The sequence below is a fragment of the Rhinatrema bivittatum genome, chromosome 3 (genome assembly GCF_901001135.1).
Source record: "Rhinatrema bivittatum chromosome 3, aRhiBiv1.1, whole genome shotgun sequence".
NCBI lineage: Eukaryota > Metazoa > Chordata > Amphibia > Gymnophiona > Rhinatrematidae > Rhinatrema > Rhinatrema bivittatum.
In genome coordinates, this window is record NC_042617.1 from 5,998,458 (window position 1) to 6,015,892 (window position 17,435).

The window sequence follows — 17,435 nt, forward strand, 5'->3', positions numbered from 1 at the left end:
GTTTCCCGTCAGAGATTGGGATGTATCCCTTATGGCTGACTCAATGGAGAGGAAGGGGATATTCTGCCCTGCACCTACCTTTATTAAGAGGCCAATGCGATAAGGGGGCGCTAAACCTATCGCAGGTTTTTAATCGCAAGCAATTTAGCACGGTTTTTTGGTGTTAACGTAGCCCTGGTATGTAAAAAGGGCTTCAGCACCAAAAAAGACTGTACTAAAAAACCCACGGCAGGCTTAGCACAGATGCATGGCAAAAACCTAATTATCTAATTAAAAGCAAGGAGGAGCACTAAACAGACTGCGGGATATTTAACACCTGCTCAGAGGCAGACGTTAAACTTCACGCCGCTGGCCTGACCAAGGCTCCCCCACCCTACCATGGTCTGACCTGGGGGTCCTCTCCCTGAAATAGTACATTCGGAAGGTCCATGTATTAAAACAGCGCTTGGCAGACCCCAAATCCCTCCTCAGCAGTAAGTGAAGTGGAAAAGTTAATATTAAGTGTTGGGCACTTAATACTAATTTAATCACTCATAAGAACATATGAACATGCCATGCTGGGTCAGACCAAGAGTCCATCAAACCCAGGATCCTGTTTCCAACAGTGGCCAATCCAGGCCACAAGAACCTGGCAATTACCCAAACATTAGATAAATCACAAGCTACTTTTGCTTATTGATTACCATCATAGCAGTTTGTGGCTTTATCTTCTAGGAACTTAACCAAACCTTTTTTAAACCCAGTTACACTAACCACATCCTCTGGCAATGAATTCCAGAGTTTAACTATGCACTGAGGGAAAACATTTTCTTTGATTTGTTTTAAATGAGCTACATGCTAACTTCATGGAGTTCCCCCTGGTCCTTCTATTGTCAGAGAGTAAATAACCGATTTACACTAACTTGTTCAAGTCCTTTCATGATTTTGTAGACTTCTGTCATATCTCACCTCAGCCGCCAAGTACAGATCCCTGAGGCACTCCACTGTTTACCCTTTTCCACTGAGAAAATTGCCCATTTAATCCTACTCTCTGTTTCCTGTATTTTAACCAGTTTGTAATCCACGAAAGGACATCGCCTCCTATCTCATGACTTTTTAGTTTTCTTAGAAGCCTCTCATGAGGAACTTTGTCAAACGCCTTCTGAAACTCCAAGTATACTACATCTACCGGTTCACCTCTGTGCACGTTTTTTCACCCTTAAAAAAAATGTAGATTTGTGAGGCAAGACTTCCCTTGGGTAAATCCATGTTGGCTGTGTCCCATCAAATCATATCTAATAATTGTTTTGTGATTTTATTCTTTATAACAGTTTCCATGATTTTTCCCGGCACCGAAGACAGGCTCACCGGTCTATAGTTTCCCAGATTCCACCTTTTTAAATATTGGGGTTACACTGGTCATCTAACAATCTTCAGGTACAATTGATGATTTTAATGATAGGATAAAAATTAAATGAAATAGGTCTGAAATTTCATTTTTTAGTTCCTTCAGAACTCTGGGGTGTATACCATCCGGTCCAGGTGATTTACTACTCTTCAGTTTGTCAATCAGGTCTACCACATCTTCTAGGTTCACCGTGATTTGATTCAGTCCATCTGAATCATTACCCGTGAAAACCTTCTCCATTACGGGTACCTCCCCAATATCCTCTTCAGTAAACACCGAAGCAAAGAAATCATTTAATCTTTCCGCGATGGCCTTATCTTCTCTAAGTGCCCCTTTAACCCCTCGATCATCTAACGGTCCAACTGACTCCCTCACAGGCTTTCTGCTTCGGATATATTTGAAAAAGGTTTTACTGTGAGTTTTTGCCTCTACGGCCAACTTCTTTTCAAATTCTCTCTTAGCCTGTCTTATCAATGTCTTACATTTAACTTGCCAGCGCTTATGCTTTATCCTATTTTCTTCTAATGGATTCTTCTGCCAATTTTTGAATGAAGATCTTTTGGCTAAAATAGCCTTTTTTACCTCACTTTTTAGCCATGCTGGCAATCATTTGATTTTCCTTCCACTTTTCTTAATGCATGGAATACGTATGTACTGTGCTTCTAGGATGGTATTTTTTAAACAATGTTCAAGTCTGTTGCAAACGTTTTACCTTTGCAGCTGCACCTTTTAATTTTTTTTTTTAACTATTTTTCTCATTTTATCAAAGTCTGCCTTTCAAATGTTTAATGCTGGAGCCTTGGATTTACTTACTGTCCCCCTTCCAGTCATTAAATCAAATTTGATCATATTATGATCACTATTGCCAAGCGGCCCCACCACCGTTACCTCTCTCACCAAGTCCTGTGCTCCACTGAGAATTAGATCTAAAATTGCTCCCTTTCTCGTCGGTTCCTGAACCAATTGCTCCATAAAGCTATCATTTATTCCATCCAGGAACGTTATCTCTCTAGCGTGACCCGATGATACATTTACCCAGTCTATATTGGGGTAATTGAAGTCTCCCATTATTACTGCACTACCAATTTGGTTAGCTTCCCTAATTTCTCTTAGCATTTCATTGTCTGTCTGACCATTTTGTCCAGGTGGACGGTAGTATACCCCTATCACTATAGTCTTCCCCAACACACAAGGGATTTCTAGCCATAAAGATTCAATTGTGCATTTAGTCTCATGCAGGATGTTTATCCTGTTGGACTCTATGCCATCCCGGACATAAAGCGCCACACCTCCTCCCGGGTGCTCCTCTCTGTCACTGCGATATAATTTGTACCCCCGGTATAGCACTGTCCCATTGGTTATCCTCCTTCCACCATGTCTCTGAGATGACAATTAAGTCTATGTCATCATTTACTGCTACACATTCTAATTCTCCCATCTTACTTCTTAGACTTCTGGCATTAGCATACAAACATTTCAAAGTTTGGTTTTTGTTTGTATTTTCATTCTGCTTTTTAATTGATAGGGATGTTAGAATTTTTTAGCTCAGGTGAGTTTTTAGTTACAGGCACTTGGACTCCTTTTCTAATTATTGGAACCTCACTGTCGGGATGCCCTAATTCTAATGCATCATTAGTATCCTTTGAAGATACCTCTCTCCGAACCATGCGCTGCTGAGCGACTGTCTGCCTCAGCTCCTCCAAGTCTGCCACTCTGGCCTCCAGAGATCGGATTCGATCTCTGAGAGACAGGAGCTCTTTGCAGCAGACGCACATGTACAATTTCTCACGGCAGGTAAAAAAAATCATACTTGTGACATTCAATGCAAATGACTGGAAGGCTGTCCTAAAAGGGGATAGGTCCTTTCACTGACAAGTGACAGTGAATGGTCAACTGGCAGTAAATGAAGGAGTCAAATTGATATTAAGTAGGGATGTGCATTCGACCTGGTTCGGCCAACCCGAAATTTCGGGAAAATTCGTTTTTAGAGGTTAGTGCGCACTAACAGGGTGTGCACTAACCCCACAATTTGGGACGCCTGAAAACAATCGACCCAGATCGCGGGAAAATGAAATTTTCCACCGTGGGCCGATAACAAAGGCCGAACCAAAAGGTTCGGCCGAATCACATCTCTAATATTAAGTGCCTGACACTTAATATTAATTTTTCCACTCCACTTACTGCCGAGGGGGAATCTGGGGTCTGGCAAGTGCTGTTTTAAGAAGTGGACCTTCCGAATGCAGCATTTCAGGTAGAGGACCCGCATGTCCACCCCGTACTGCTCGGGCTGCTGGGCCAGACCTCGGGGGTGGGGAGGGAGCTTTGGCCAGGTCAGCTGCTGGTGCTGGTCTGGATTAAAGCGTCTGAAGAAACGGACGCTCATATTAGCGCTTGTTGAGATTGTGGGCTTCCCATGCATTTGCGGGCGCTTGGCCGCGTCTCATGGGTGCCCGATGCATTTGAGCGATAGGGACGCAGAATATTTCCCCTAGCACCTCCTTTTTAATGCAGCAGCTCATTTTAACATCGCTTCGGGTGCCCAGGAGAGGTGGCTGCACACGCGTTAGGAAAATGGGTGCTCAATACGCCCGCCCGTTTTAATACATCGGCCCCCGAGCATGAAACTGCAGGAAGGGGAGTGGGTGGGTGAAGGGCTCCAAGGGGATAAAGAAGACAGGGATTCAGTCTCCAGCTGGCCTTGCTCATCACTCAGCAGGGCTCACTCCTGCTGCCCGCCTCTCGGTTCTGGGCTGCATTGTGGCTCTTGTATCCCAGAGGAGCTTTCCTGGAGCAGATATTCCTCCTGTATGCTCGTGTCGTCTGACTTTTTTCTGGTAATGTGGGGGCTTTCCTTGTTTGACGCCCTGGAGTGAGGCGGCAGTCTCCTCTCCTCTGTTTCCTGCTTGCACTCTCTCCCTCAGTGCCCTGAGAAAGCCTCCCCTTCTCTTGCGTAACTCTGGACTTATGATGGGGGGAGCTGCTGGTGCCCTGGACTGGACTGTTTTACATCGCCTTTGAAAAGGCTCTGGGTGTGCAAGGCGGTCTTCTCTGAACACAAGGCAACGCGCTCCACGCTCCCGCTATTTAAGGAACAGGATAAAGTGTCCTCACACACACGACAATACTTTCATCATTTTGGCTTTAAAAAGTCCCTCAGGCCCCTTCAGAGTAGACACAGCACTTTCCTTACTACACCCACCACGCAGCATCCAGGTTTATCATCGCTAGAGGTCAGGGATCAGGAGAGAGAGAAGTTAACACTGCAAGCCTGACAGTGCTCTGCCAGTATCCATTACACAAGGAAGCGGGACCTCAGCCACAAGATCAGCGCTTACCTGGCACTGTTCAGGGGTAAGAGCCCCGTCCTGCTCATCTCTCAATGCCGACGTCTCATGCCGAAGCTCTCGGTGCTGAGGAGGTGCCTTTCTGTATGGTTTCTTAGCTGGAGCCGCGCTCGTCATCCTCACCACGCTGCTATGGAAATCTCCCGTCTGCGAAAAGTGAGCGTGTCAGAGGAATGGCAGTGACAGAGGGAGGCTGACTCTGGGCTGGGACAGTTCAGGCTTAACGTGCCACCCTGCTCCCAGCGGCTCGACGCTGCAGCTAGCACGTGTGGCTTGGCGCTGCCTGTGCAGTCAATCCTGAAGCATGAAACAGCACGGGTCATGCTCTCTGAAAACATGACCCCCAAGCACAGAATAATGCAGGCCTTTACTCATCGATCAGACTGTGGTGGCAACAGAGGAGGAGGAGGAGTAGAGCAGGGGGCTACGAACCAGGAGACCAGGGTTCGAGTCCTGCTGTCACTCTTTGTGACCTTGGGCAAGTCACTTTACGCTCCATTGCCTCAGGTACAAACTTACAGGCCCATACAGTATTTAAAGGTCGCGCTAGGGACACTAGCGCGTCCCTAACGCCTCCTTTTGGACCAGAGCGGCGGCTGTCAGCGGGTTTGACAGGCGCCGCTCAATTTTGCCGGCGTCGGTTCTCGAGCCCGCTGACAGCCACGGGCTCGGAAACCGGACGCCGGCAAAATTGAGCGTCCGGTTTTCGACCCGACAGCTGTGGGCTGACTTCAAATTTATTTTATTTTATTTTTTTTTAACTTTTTTTTACTCTTTGGGACCTCCGACTTAATATCGCCATGATATTAAGTCGGAGGGGGCACAGAAAAGCAGTTTTTACTGCTTTTCTGTGCACTTTCCCGGTGCCGGAAGAAACTAATGCCCACCTTTGGGTAGGTCCTAATTTCTGAAAGTAAAATGTGCGGCTTGGCTGCACATTTTACTTTCTGTATCCCGTGCGCATACCTAATAGGGCCATCAACGTGCATTTGCATGTAGAGGGCGCTATTAGGTGCCGCGGGTTGGACGCGCGTTTTCCTCCCCTTACTGAATAAGGGGTAACGCTAGCGCGTGGAAAACGCGCGTCCAATCCGGAGCGCACCGTTCTGTATCGGCCCGTTAGATTGTAAGCCCTCTGGGAATAGGGAAGTACCGACAGTACCTGAATGCAATCCACTTTGACGCACTGAAGAAAGTGCAAAAAGCGGAATATAAATAAATAAATAAACAGAGAGGGAAAATATCTGTCTACAAACAGCAGATTGCCACAGGGTCTATTCCAATTAAAAAGAAAAGTATGGGCTAACATGGAGAAAGGCAGAGGAGACTCACCCCAGGTGGTCAGCTGACAGGCTGCATCAGAGAGAAGATATTTGTTCATGTCCGTGTCCTGCAAATGTGAAAAGAGAAATCATACAATTAATGCAATGCAAAAGCAAGTCCACATGACAATCCCAAAAAATGCAGAAAGGCTCTCTGACCAAGCTAACAGGATCTGTGGATAGACAGAGGTCCACGGAGGAAATCAGCACTAGTATTGGAGATATCAGGGGACGGGAGCAGGGATACAGAGCCTATCACCTCTAGGACTGGAGGGATCAGGGGATGGGTGCAGGGATACAGAGCCTGTCACCTCTAGGACTGGAGGGATCAGGGGATGGGAGCAGGGATACAGAGCCTGTCACCTCTAGGACTGGAGGGATCAGGGGATGGGTGCAGGGATACAGAGCCTGTCACCTCTAGGACTGGAGGGATCAGGGGACGGGAGCAGGGATACAGAGCCTGTCACCTCTAGGACTGGAGGGATCAGGGGATGGGAGCAGGGATACAGAGCCCATCACCTCTAGGACTGGAGGGCTCAGGGGATGGGAGCAGGGATACAGAGCCTGTCACCTCTAGGACTGGAGGGCTCAGGGGATGGGTGCAGGGATACAGAGCCTGTCACCTCTAGGACTGGAGGGATCAGGGGATGGGCGCAGGGATACAGAGCCTGTCACCTCTAGGACTGGAGGGATCAGGGGATGGGAGCAGGGATACAGAGCCTGTCACCTCTAGGACAGGAGGGATCAGGGGATGGGAGCAGGGATACAGAGCCTGTCACCTCCAGGACTGGAGGGATCAGGGGATGGGAGCAGGGATACAGAGCCCGTCACCTCCAGGACTGGAGGGATCAGGGGATGGGTGCAGGGATACAGAGCCCGTCACCTCTAGGACTGGAGGGAACAGGGGATGGGTGCAGGGATACAGAGCCCGTCACCTCTAGGACTGGAGGGATCAGGGGATGGGAGCAGGGATACAGAGCCTGTCACCTCTAGGACTGGAGGGATCAGGGGATGGGAGCAGGGATACAGAGCCTGTCACCTCTAGGACTGGAGGGATCAGGGGATGGGAGCAGGGATACAGAGCCTGTCACCTCTAGGACTGGAGGGATCAGGGGATGGGAGCAGGGATACAGAGCCTGTCACCTCTAGGACTGGAGGGATCAGGGGACGGGAGCAGGGATACAGAGCCTGTCACCTCTAGGACTGGAGGGATCAGGGGACGGGAGCAGGGATACAGAGCCTGTCACCTCTAGGACTGGAAGGATCAGGTGACGGGTGCAGGGATACAGAGCCTGTCACCTCTAGGACTGGAGGGATCAGGGGATGGGAGCAGGGATACAGAGCCTGTCACCTCTAGGACTGGAGGGATCAGGGGACGGGAGCAGGGATACAGAGCCTGTCACCTCTAGGACTGGAGGGATCAGGGGACGGGAGCAGGGATACAGAGCCTGTCACCTCTAGGACTGGAGGGATCAGGGGATGGGAGCAGGGATACAGAGCCTGTCACCTCTAGGACTGGAGGGATCAGGGGATGGGAGCAGGGATACAGAGCCTGTCACCTCTAGGACTGGAGGGATCAAGGGATGGGTGCAGGGATACAGAGCCTATCACCTCTAGGACTGGAGATATCAGGGGATGGGAGCAAAGATACAGAGCCTGTCACCTCTAGGACAGGAGGGATCAGGGGATGGGAGCAGGGATACAGAGCCTGTCACCTCTAGGACTGGAGGGATCAGGGGACGGGAGCAGGGATACAGAGCCTGTCACCTCTAGGACTGGAGGGATCAGGGGACGGGAGCAGGGATACAGAGCCTGTCACCTCTAGGACTGGAGGGATCAGGTGACGGGTGCAGGGATACAGAGCCTGTCACCTCTAGGACTGGAGGGATCAGGGGATGGGAGCAGGGATACAGAGCCTGTCACCTCTAGGACTGGAGGGATCAGGGGACGGGAGCAGGGATACAGAGCCTGTCACCTCTAGGACTGGAGGGATCAGGGGACGGGAGCAGGGATACAGAGCCTGTCACCTCTAGGACTGGAGGGATCAGGGGATGGGAGCAGGGATACAGAGCCTGTCACCTCTAGGACTGGAGGGATCAGGGGATGGGAGCAGGGATACAGAGCCTGTCACCTCTAGGACTGGAGGGATCAGGGGATGGGTGCAGGGATACAGAGCCTATCACCTCTAGGACTGGAGATATCAGGGGATGGGAGCAAAGATACAGAGCCTGTCACCTCTAGGACAGGAGGGATCAGGGGATGGGAGCAGGGATACAGAGCCTGTCACCTCTAGGACTGGAGGGATCAGGGGATGGGAGCAGGGATACAGAGCCTGGCAACTCTAGGACTGGAGGGATCAGGGGATGGGAGCAGGGATACAGAGCCTGTCACCTCTAGGACTGGAGGGATCAGGGGATGGGAGCAGGGATACAGAGCCTGGCACGTCTAGGACTGGAGGGATCAGGGGATGGGAGCAGGGATACAGAGCCTGTCACCTCTAGGACTGGAGGGTTCAGGGGATGGGAGCAGGGATACAGAGCCTGGCACGTCTAGGACTGGAGGGATCAGGGGATGGGAGCAGGGATACAGAGCCTGTCACCTCTAGGACTGGAGGGATCAGGGGATGGGAGCAGGGATACAGAGCCTGTCACCTCTAGGACTGGAGGGATCAGGGGATGGGAGCAGGGATACAGAGCCTGTCACCTCTAGGACTGGAGGGATCAGGGGATGGGAGCGGGGATACAGAGCCTGTCACCTCTAGGACTGGAGGGATCAGGGGATGGGAGCAGGGATACAGAGCCTGTCACCTCTAGGACTGGAGGGATCAGGGGATGGGAGCAGGGATACAGAGCCTGTCGCCTCTAGGACTGGAGGGTTCAGGGAATGGGAGCAGGGATACAGAGCCTGGCACGTCTAGGACTGGAGGGATCAGGGGATGGGAGCAGGGATACAGAGCCTGGCACCTCTAGGACTGGAGGGCTCAGGGGATGGGAGCAGGGATACAGAGCCTGGCACCTCTAGGACTGGAGGGATCAGGGGATGGGAGCAGGGATACAGAGCCTGGCACCTCTAGGACTGGAGGGATCAGGGGATGGGAGCAGGGATACAGAGCCTGGCACCTCTAGGACTGGAGGGATCAGGGGATGGGAGCAGGGATACAGAGCCTGTCACCTCTAGGACTGGAGGGATCAGGGGATGGGAGCAGGCATACAGAGCCTGTCACCTCTAGGACTGGAGGGATCAGAGGATGGGAGCAGGGATACAGAGCCTGTCACCTCTAGGACTGGAGGGATCAGGGGATGGGAGCAGGGATACAGAGCCTGTCACCTCTAGGACTGGAGGGATCAGAGGATGGGAGCAGGGATACAGAGCCTGTCACCTCTAGGACTGGAGGGATCAGAGGATGGGAGCAGGGATACAGAGCCTGTCACCTCTAGGACTGGAGGGATCAGGGGATGAGAGCAGGGATACAGAGCCTGTCACCTCTAGGACTGGAGGGATCAGGGGATGAGAGCAGGGATACAGAGCCTGGCACCTCTAGGACTGGAGGGATCAGGGGATGGGAGCAGGGATACAGAGCCTGTCACCTCTAGGACTGGAGGGATCAGGGGACGGGAGCAGGGATACAGAGCCTCTCACCTCTAGGACTGGAGGGATCAGGGGACGGGAGCAGGGATACAGAGCCTCTCACCTCTAGGACTGGAGGGATCAGGGGACGGGAGCAGGGATACAGAGCCTGCCACCTCTAGGACTGGAGGGCTTAGGGGATGGGAGCAGGGATACAGAGCCTGGCACCTCTAGGACTGGAGGGCTCAGGGGATGGGAGCAGGGATACAGAGCCTGGCACCTCTAGGACTGGAGGGCTCAGGGGATGGGAGCAGGGATACAGAGCCTGGCACCTCTAGGACTGGAGGGATCAGGGGATGGGAGCAGGGATACAGAGCCTGTCACCTCTAGGACTGGAGGGATCAGGGGATGGGTGCAGGGATACAGAGCCTGTCACCTCTAGGACTGGAGGGATCAGGGGATGGGAGCAGGGATACAGAGCCTGTCACCTCTAGGACTGGAGGGATCAGGGGATGGGAGCAGGGATACAGAGCCTGGCACCTCTAGGACTGGAGGGATCAGGGGACGGGAGCAGGGATACAGAGCCTGGCACCTCTAGGACTGGAGGGATCAGGGGATGGGAGCAGGGATACAGAGCCTGTCACCGCTAGGACTGGAGGGATCAGGGGATGAGAGCAGGCATACAGAGCCTGTCACCTCTAGGACTGGAGGGATCAGAGGATGGGAGCAGGGATACAGAGCCTGTCACCTCTAGGACTGGAGGGATCAGAGGATGGGAGCAGGGATACAGAGCCTGTCACCTCTAGGACTGGAGAGATCAGGGGATGGGAGCAGGGATACAGAGCCTGTCACCTCTAGGACTGGAGGGATTAGGGGATGGGGGCAGGGATACAGAGCCTGTCACCTCTAGGACTGGAGGGCTCAGGGGATGGGAGCAGGGATACAGAGACTGTCACCTCTAGCACTGGAGGGATCAGGGGATGGGAGCAGGGATACAGAGCCTGTCACCTCTAGGACTGGAGGGATCAGAGGATGGGAGCAGGGATACAGAGCCTGTCACCTCTAGGACTGGAGGGATCAGGGGATGGGAGCAGGGATACAGAGCCTGGCAACTCTAGGACTGGAGGGATCAGGGGATGGGAGCAGGGATACAGAGCCTGTCACCTCTAGGACTGGAGGGATCAGGGGATGGGAGCAGGGATACAGAGCCTGGCACGTCTAGGACTGGAGGGATCAGGGGATGGGAGCAGGGATACAGAGCCTGTCACCTCTAGGACTGGAGGGTTCAGGGAATGGGAGCAGGGATACAGAGCCTGTCACGTCTAGGACTGGAGGGATCAGGGGATGGGAGCAGGGATACAGAGCCTGTCACCTCTAGGACTGGAGGGATCAGGGGATGGGAGCAGGGATACAGAGCCTGTCACCTCTAGGACTGGAGGGATCAGGGGATGGGAGCAGGGATACAGAGCCTGTCACCTCTAGGACTGGAGGGATCAGGGGATGGGAGCAGGGATACAGAGCCTGTCACCTCTAGGACTGGAGGGATCAGGGGATGGGAGCAGGGATACAGAGCCTGTCACCTCTAGGACTGGAGGGATCAGGGGATGGGAGCGGGGATACAGAGCCTGTCACCTCTAGGACTGGAGGGATCAGGGGATGGGAGCAGGGATACAGAGCCTGTCGCCTCTAGGACTGGAGGGTTCAGGGAATGGGAGCAGGGATACAGAGCCTGTCACCTCTAGGACTGGAGGGATCAGGGGATGGGAGCGGGGATACAGAGCCTGTCACCTCTAGGACTGGAGGGATCAGGGGATGGGAGCGGGGATACAGAGCCTGTCACCTCTAGGACTGGAGGGTTCAGGGAATGGGAGCAGGGATACAGAGCCTGGCACGTCTAGGACTGGAGGGATCAGGGGATGGGAGCAGGGATACAGAGCCTGTCACCTCTAGGACTGGAGGGATCAGGGGATGGGAGCGGGGATACAGAGCCTGTCACCTCTAGGACTGGAGGGATCAGGGGATGGGAGCAGGGATACAGAGCCTGTCACCTCTAGGACTGGAGGGATCAGGGGATGGGAGCGGGGATACAGAGCCTGTCACCTCTAGGACTGGAGGGATCAGGGGATGGGAGCGGGGATACAGAGCCTGTCACCTCTAGGACAGGAGGGATCAGGGGATGGGAGCAGGGATACAGAGCCTGTCGCCTCTAGGACTGGAGGGTTCAGGGAATGGGAGCAGGGATACAGAGCCTGTCACCTCTAGGACTGGAGGGATCAGGGGATGGGAGCGGGGATACAGAGCCTGTCACCTCTAGGACTGGAGGGATCAGGGGATGGGAGCGGGGATACAGAGCCTGTCACCTCTAGGACAGGAGGGATCAGGGGATGGGAGCAGGGATACAGAGCCTGGCACCTCTAGGACTGGAGGGATCAGGGGATGGGAGCAGGGATACAGAGCCTGTCACCTCTAGGACTGGAGGGATCAGGGGATGGGAGCAGGGATACAGAGCCCGTCACCTCTAGGACTGGAGGGATCAGGGGATGGGAGCAGGGATACAGAGCCTGGCACCTCTAGGACTGGAGGGATCAGGGGATGGGGAGCAGCGAGCCTGCCAGCTTTATGTTTTGATGGGTCAGGAATAGTACTTGCTTGATTTATATTACACTTTTTGGTGGTCGTCAAAGCAGATTACATTCAGGCACTGAAGGTCTTTCTCTGTCCTCAAAGGGCTCACAACCTAAGTTTGTACCTGAGGCAATGGAGGGTAAAGTGAGTTGTGCAAGGTCAGAAGGGGTGGCAGTGGGATTTGTTATCTGGCTCCCAGGATTTGCAGCCCGCTCCTTCACCCTGTCACCTTAGCATTAGGGTGAGTCGGGGATTTCACACTACAAGTAAAACTCTGGAGAATAAATGGAAAGCAGAGGTCTCAGTCAGAGCCTGTACCTCAGCGCTACTTGTAATCCTGAGGCGTGAAACTCTTCCTTTCCCTGACAGGTCGATGCAATAAGATCTGCATAAAAGCCTGCATCCGTACTGGGCGCCTGCTGTCCCGACGCACCTGCTGGCAGCTCTCCTGGGCACCCGAGGTGGCGTTAACAGGAGCCGCTGCAGTAAAACGCACGCACTGGGGCTCAAAGGCATCGGGGAGCCCAGCACCGTGGCTGTGGCGTGCGTCTCTTGCAGGTACTCGCTCTCCATTTAACAATGCTTAGATAAATAAAGTCTGTATCGATTATTACTGTTTGCAACAAGCAGCTGTCTTCCTGCTTTTAAAGGTGCATCCTTCCTCCTGGTCGCCCTGAAATGTAGGGAGGCTTACAATCTGCTCTGACCTTCCCGAACGCTTCCATCAGAAACCTGACTACAGTGCACGGATCTGTTTTGTAGGAAAAGCAGAACTGTTTTCCCGTCCATAGCAGGGCTGAATTAGCCATGCTGTCACAGGAACTGCCAATCAGTGCCCGACAGGCGGAGATTAAGTAGCAGAGAGTAGATTTTTGTATCCGCTGCGGCTGCGCCTGAGTTCCTGCGCAGGAAGTAACAGATTCTCCTCAGTCTGTTTTTTCCGCGCGCGGAGCTCTATTCTCCTCACACCGTTTCTATTTGGATGAAGAAATGTCAAAGAAACCTTCGGGTTTCAAACCATGTCCCTGCGGTAAGGTCATGTCCGTCACCGACGGGCACGATCGATGTTACCGCTGTCTGGGACCGGACCACAGCCAGTCCGACTGCGAGTTTTGTGGACGAATGTCCCCGCGAGCCCGGCGTCACAGGGCCTACAGAATGACGGAGCTTAAGTTGACCAACAGTCCGTCGACGAGTCAGTCCTCCCCGGGTCAACAGCCAAGGCCGCCACCACAAAAAAGAAGAAACTCCTCCTGCGGCCAGCAGACCCCCGGGACCGGAGGTAAGGGCACAAAAACCCCCCATAGTAGGGCGAGCAGGTCCGAGGGAACTCTCACCGTTAGTCCTGAAAAGACGGCGCCGGAGATCCCCCGAGCACGTACGAACCCATGGAATCGGCACATCTAAAATATCTCACCTGGAAAGTTGTAGTCTTAGTAGCGGTAACATCCGCACGTAGAGTGAGTGAATTGCAGGCGCTAGTTCCTTATGAACCATACCTGCAGTTCCATCACAATAAAGTCATTCTGTGTCCGCACCAAAGGTGATCTCGGCCTTCCATCTCAATCAATCGATCGAGTTACCCATATTTTTCCCAAGACCTCATGCCAACGATAGAGAACGACTGTTACACACATTGGACTGTCAACGTGCACTAGTGTATTACAAGAGACGAACTCACTCTGCGAACCGCGTATCTCAATTATTTGTTTCCTGCGACCCCAAAGGCCCCGGGCTTACCGGTAGCCAAAAGAACAATCTCAAGCTAGATTTGAAAAAAATCTCCAGCATAAATTTCACATTTTCCCTAAACAAATAAGTAAGGCATATCCTAGACCAGCGGTGAGCGAACTGACCTGATGTCCCCCCCTTCCAGCAATGCAATCAGTCAACCCCCCCCCCCCCACAAGCCTGGTTATAGCTCTCATATATCCTGCATTCCTGGTCTGGCATGAAGTCTTTTGTCAGCCAATCAGCTCTTGAGCCAGCTGCCAAATAATGAGACAACCACCCTGCCAGCCAGTGGCTCAGACACAAAGACGACCTTTGCTGTTGCGCTGCTGCTCATGTGCTCGTTCACCCCCCTTCCCTCAGCCTGCAGCAGCAGCCACCTCCGTGTCCCTCCAGGAGGCTCGCTGGTCCCACATCCCGCTGCCCCTCTCAGACCTCAGCCGCACTAACAGTAAACGGGTGCCCAGCCACCTCTCCTGGACACGCGATGCAATATTTAAATGAGGAGCGGCGCTGAAAGGAGGCGCTAGGGACAATTACGCTCACCCCTAGCGCTTCCATGGCAGCGGGCGCCCAGGAGAGGTGGCTGGCAGCGGGCTGGGAAAATGGACGCTGGTTAATTAAACGTCCCCTTTCCTAACCTGACCGCTGGCACTTTTTTTTTTTTATTAAAATACACCTTTTGGCTCCTCCAACCTAATATCGTCACGACATTAAGTCCGAGGATGTACAGAAGGGAAGCTTTTCTGCGCAGATCGGACGCATTTTCTTTTTGTTTTTGGGGCTAATAGCTATATTAACATGCATTTGCATGTGATGAGCGCAATTAGTTTCGGGGGAGGGGGGATGGACACCCATTTTGGATGCGCTAATCCCCATATGGTATAAGGGGGTGTGGACCCGCGCCCAACCACATGTTAAACAGCGAGCTCGGCTGAGAGCGCTTTACTGTGTCGGCCTGTAATAGTGCACAGGCTCCCCCTCCCTTTCTGACAGCAGCCTCCCCCCAACGTCCACTGCTTTTAAGGTTCCCTAGGATGGCGTTTCCCAACCTTTTCACACCTACATTAACTAAACTGTAGTGCGGCACATAATTCTGTACAGAGCAGACAGGAAAAGCACTAATATGGGGCCAAAAGAGCTAGGGAGGCACGGAAAGCCCCACCAGTCTCTCTCTTCCAAAACAGAAGAGGGGAAACGACAGAGATGAACCCGTTGCAATGCATCACCTCCCTCAGCAGCGTGGTCGCTTACCTGGGCTGCCGCACGTGGCTGACAGAGCTCCCAGCACTCAAAGTGAGTCACGTCCAGTGCTCGGTCTCTTACTCAGCCTGGGGGTAAGACAGAAACTTCAGGGGCTGAAAGACAGGGAAGGTGAGGAGCAGCTGTGTGCACTACCCAGAGCGGGTCCCAGCTATCGCTGCCCATCAATCAGCGCACTCCAGGGCTCATGCTACAGCTAGGAGGATAAGGTGTGCATGGTTACACTGCCCGTTCTCAGAAAGGAGCTCCTGCAAGGTGCTGAGAGCAGAGCCCGGGTGCTGGCCTGATGGTCACTGACTCCAGGCTCTGCTCTGCTCACCTAATGCTGTGGCTGGGGAAGGGTACCAGGAATTATCCACACTGCTGGCTTCCTCCAGAGCTTAAGGAAAAGAGAAAGTAAGCTCTGGCCAAGGCCATCTGCATAACTGCTGCAGCTGAGACTGGAAACTGCCCGGCCCATGACAGAACGCCACTTTCTCATACGGAGCCAGTTCAGAAAGGACCTCAGGCAGCCTCGCAGCCCTCAGCTCCAGCCTCACCCACCATTCCAAGGTTATGCATTTGTAATAAGATTTTACATGAATAATCTACACATTCATAGTACAGTCATGTTTACTATACTTACATGCACTGCTGAGGTGCAAACCAAAACACTCTGCAAAAAAGGCACTTGGAACTAGGCCTATTGTAACGTGCATTGGGTACGGGCTTGGCCCTCAGAAAGCCACGAGTAAACTGAATTACAATTACAGTATAATCTAGTAAATCTCCCAGACCAAAAAAACCCACTAACTGCTAGCACTCTAACAGTAGCACCCTACCTAAGAAAAGGCAACACCCTATTACACTAGACCTTAAAACATCAATACACCTCTTATTATGAAAAGAGAACAAGCCAAGCTGCTCCACAGAAACTACAAGCTAGCAGAATACCTCACACCTCTGTCTGACACAGGCAGAACACAGACGGACCCTTAAATGCAGAATAAAGAGACCATAAAGTATAAATAGAAATGTGCAGACAAAAAATGAACTGGAAACTACCAGACTCTGTATGTAGTGCAACAATTGATAAACAGAAACGTCAAACAATCAAATCAAGAAATATAAAATATAATAGTAAAACCATGCTAAAAAAATGAACAAATATTTCAAAACAGCTGATGAATAGAACATCCAATTAAAAATTCATTGGGAAATATTTTTTTAATATTTCCCAAATACCAATAAAATATTTCAAAGCAGCGGAAACATCAAATAACTAACAAGGATAAAAAAAAACACGCTCCCTACCTGGGAACCTTTGATTCCAGTTGCCATAACATTTAAATAGAAACCTGCAGGCAAAACCTGAACTGAAAGCCGCAACAAGCCAGACAGCGCATTATGAAAGTAAGACCATCTGAGGGCTGTCTGCTCTAGGAAGACTATGGGAATCGGCTATGTTATAGTGCAAGTTACCAGCCAAGCCTTACCAGCTTGCCTAGAGTAGACTGCGTACGGCTTTTCTTTTGATGCATCGGGGTTGGGTGGAAATAGTAAAACAACTGACCTAGGTGTAAAGTCATGATGTATGTTACAGAGGCTTCTGTGATGTGAGAGCAGACTACAGGGATTGGGTGATCTGTGTTGGTTTAAGAACAATTAAATTATAAAAACTAAACATCAAATAAAACCAAGAAATATAAAACCTAAAAGTAAACCATAGTACAAAATGACAAATATTTCAGAACAGCTAAGAAACAGAATATCCAGTGATCTTCTTCACACTCTAGGACCTTGATCTTTATAAAATCTTTATATAATATTTTATAAAGATCTTTATAAGATCTTTATAAAATATTATATTGCTTTATTTATTTCCAGTTAAACTATTATTACTTTATTTAGCACTATGTTAAATTGTCAATCAGTTATACTGTTCCATATGTTCCTCGGTTCCATGTAAAGCTCCGCTCTCTGTTGAGCAGTTCTTCGTTTTATGTAAACCGGAGTGATTTGTAGTCCCTACAAGAACTTCGGTATATAAAAATTAAAAATAAATAAATAAATATAAATCTTAAATTGCTCAATCTGCTTCTTATCCTCTGGTAACTGGGGACTTCTCCCACTTATTGGCCATTTTCTCCAACTCGCTCTCAAATAAGAGCGAGGCTGTGAAGGGCAACTTTGTCAGGTTAGACTTGGAGGCTGCGT

The 17,435-nt window shown here is 51.3% G+C and overlaps 1 protein-coding gene across 8 annotated transcripts in view; it reads right to left on the reverse strand.

Moving 5' to 3' along the window:
• The window catches only part of TJAP1 (tight junction associated protein 1), a 248,742-nt gene that overhangs the window by 110,078 nt on the left and 121,229 nt on the right, over positions 1–17,435 (reverse strand). For all 8 annotated transcript variants that reach the window (XM_029592852.1, XM_029592844.1, XM_029592846.1 and 5 more), the window contains exons 3-4: positions 6,064–6,121; positions 4,723–4,878 (exon numbers count right to left, since the gene is read on the reverse strand). In XM_029592852.1, the coding sequence (XP_029448712.1) occupies positions 4,723–4,848 (126 nt within the window). In that variant the 5' untranslated portion in view covers positions 4,849–4,878; positions 6,064–6,121. The remainder of the gene's footprint in view (positions 1–4,722; positions 4,879–6,063; positions 6,122–17,435) is intronic.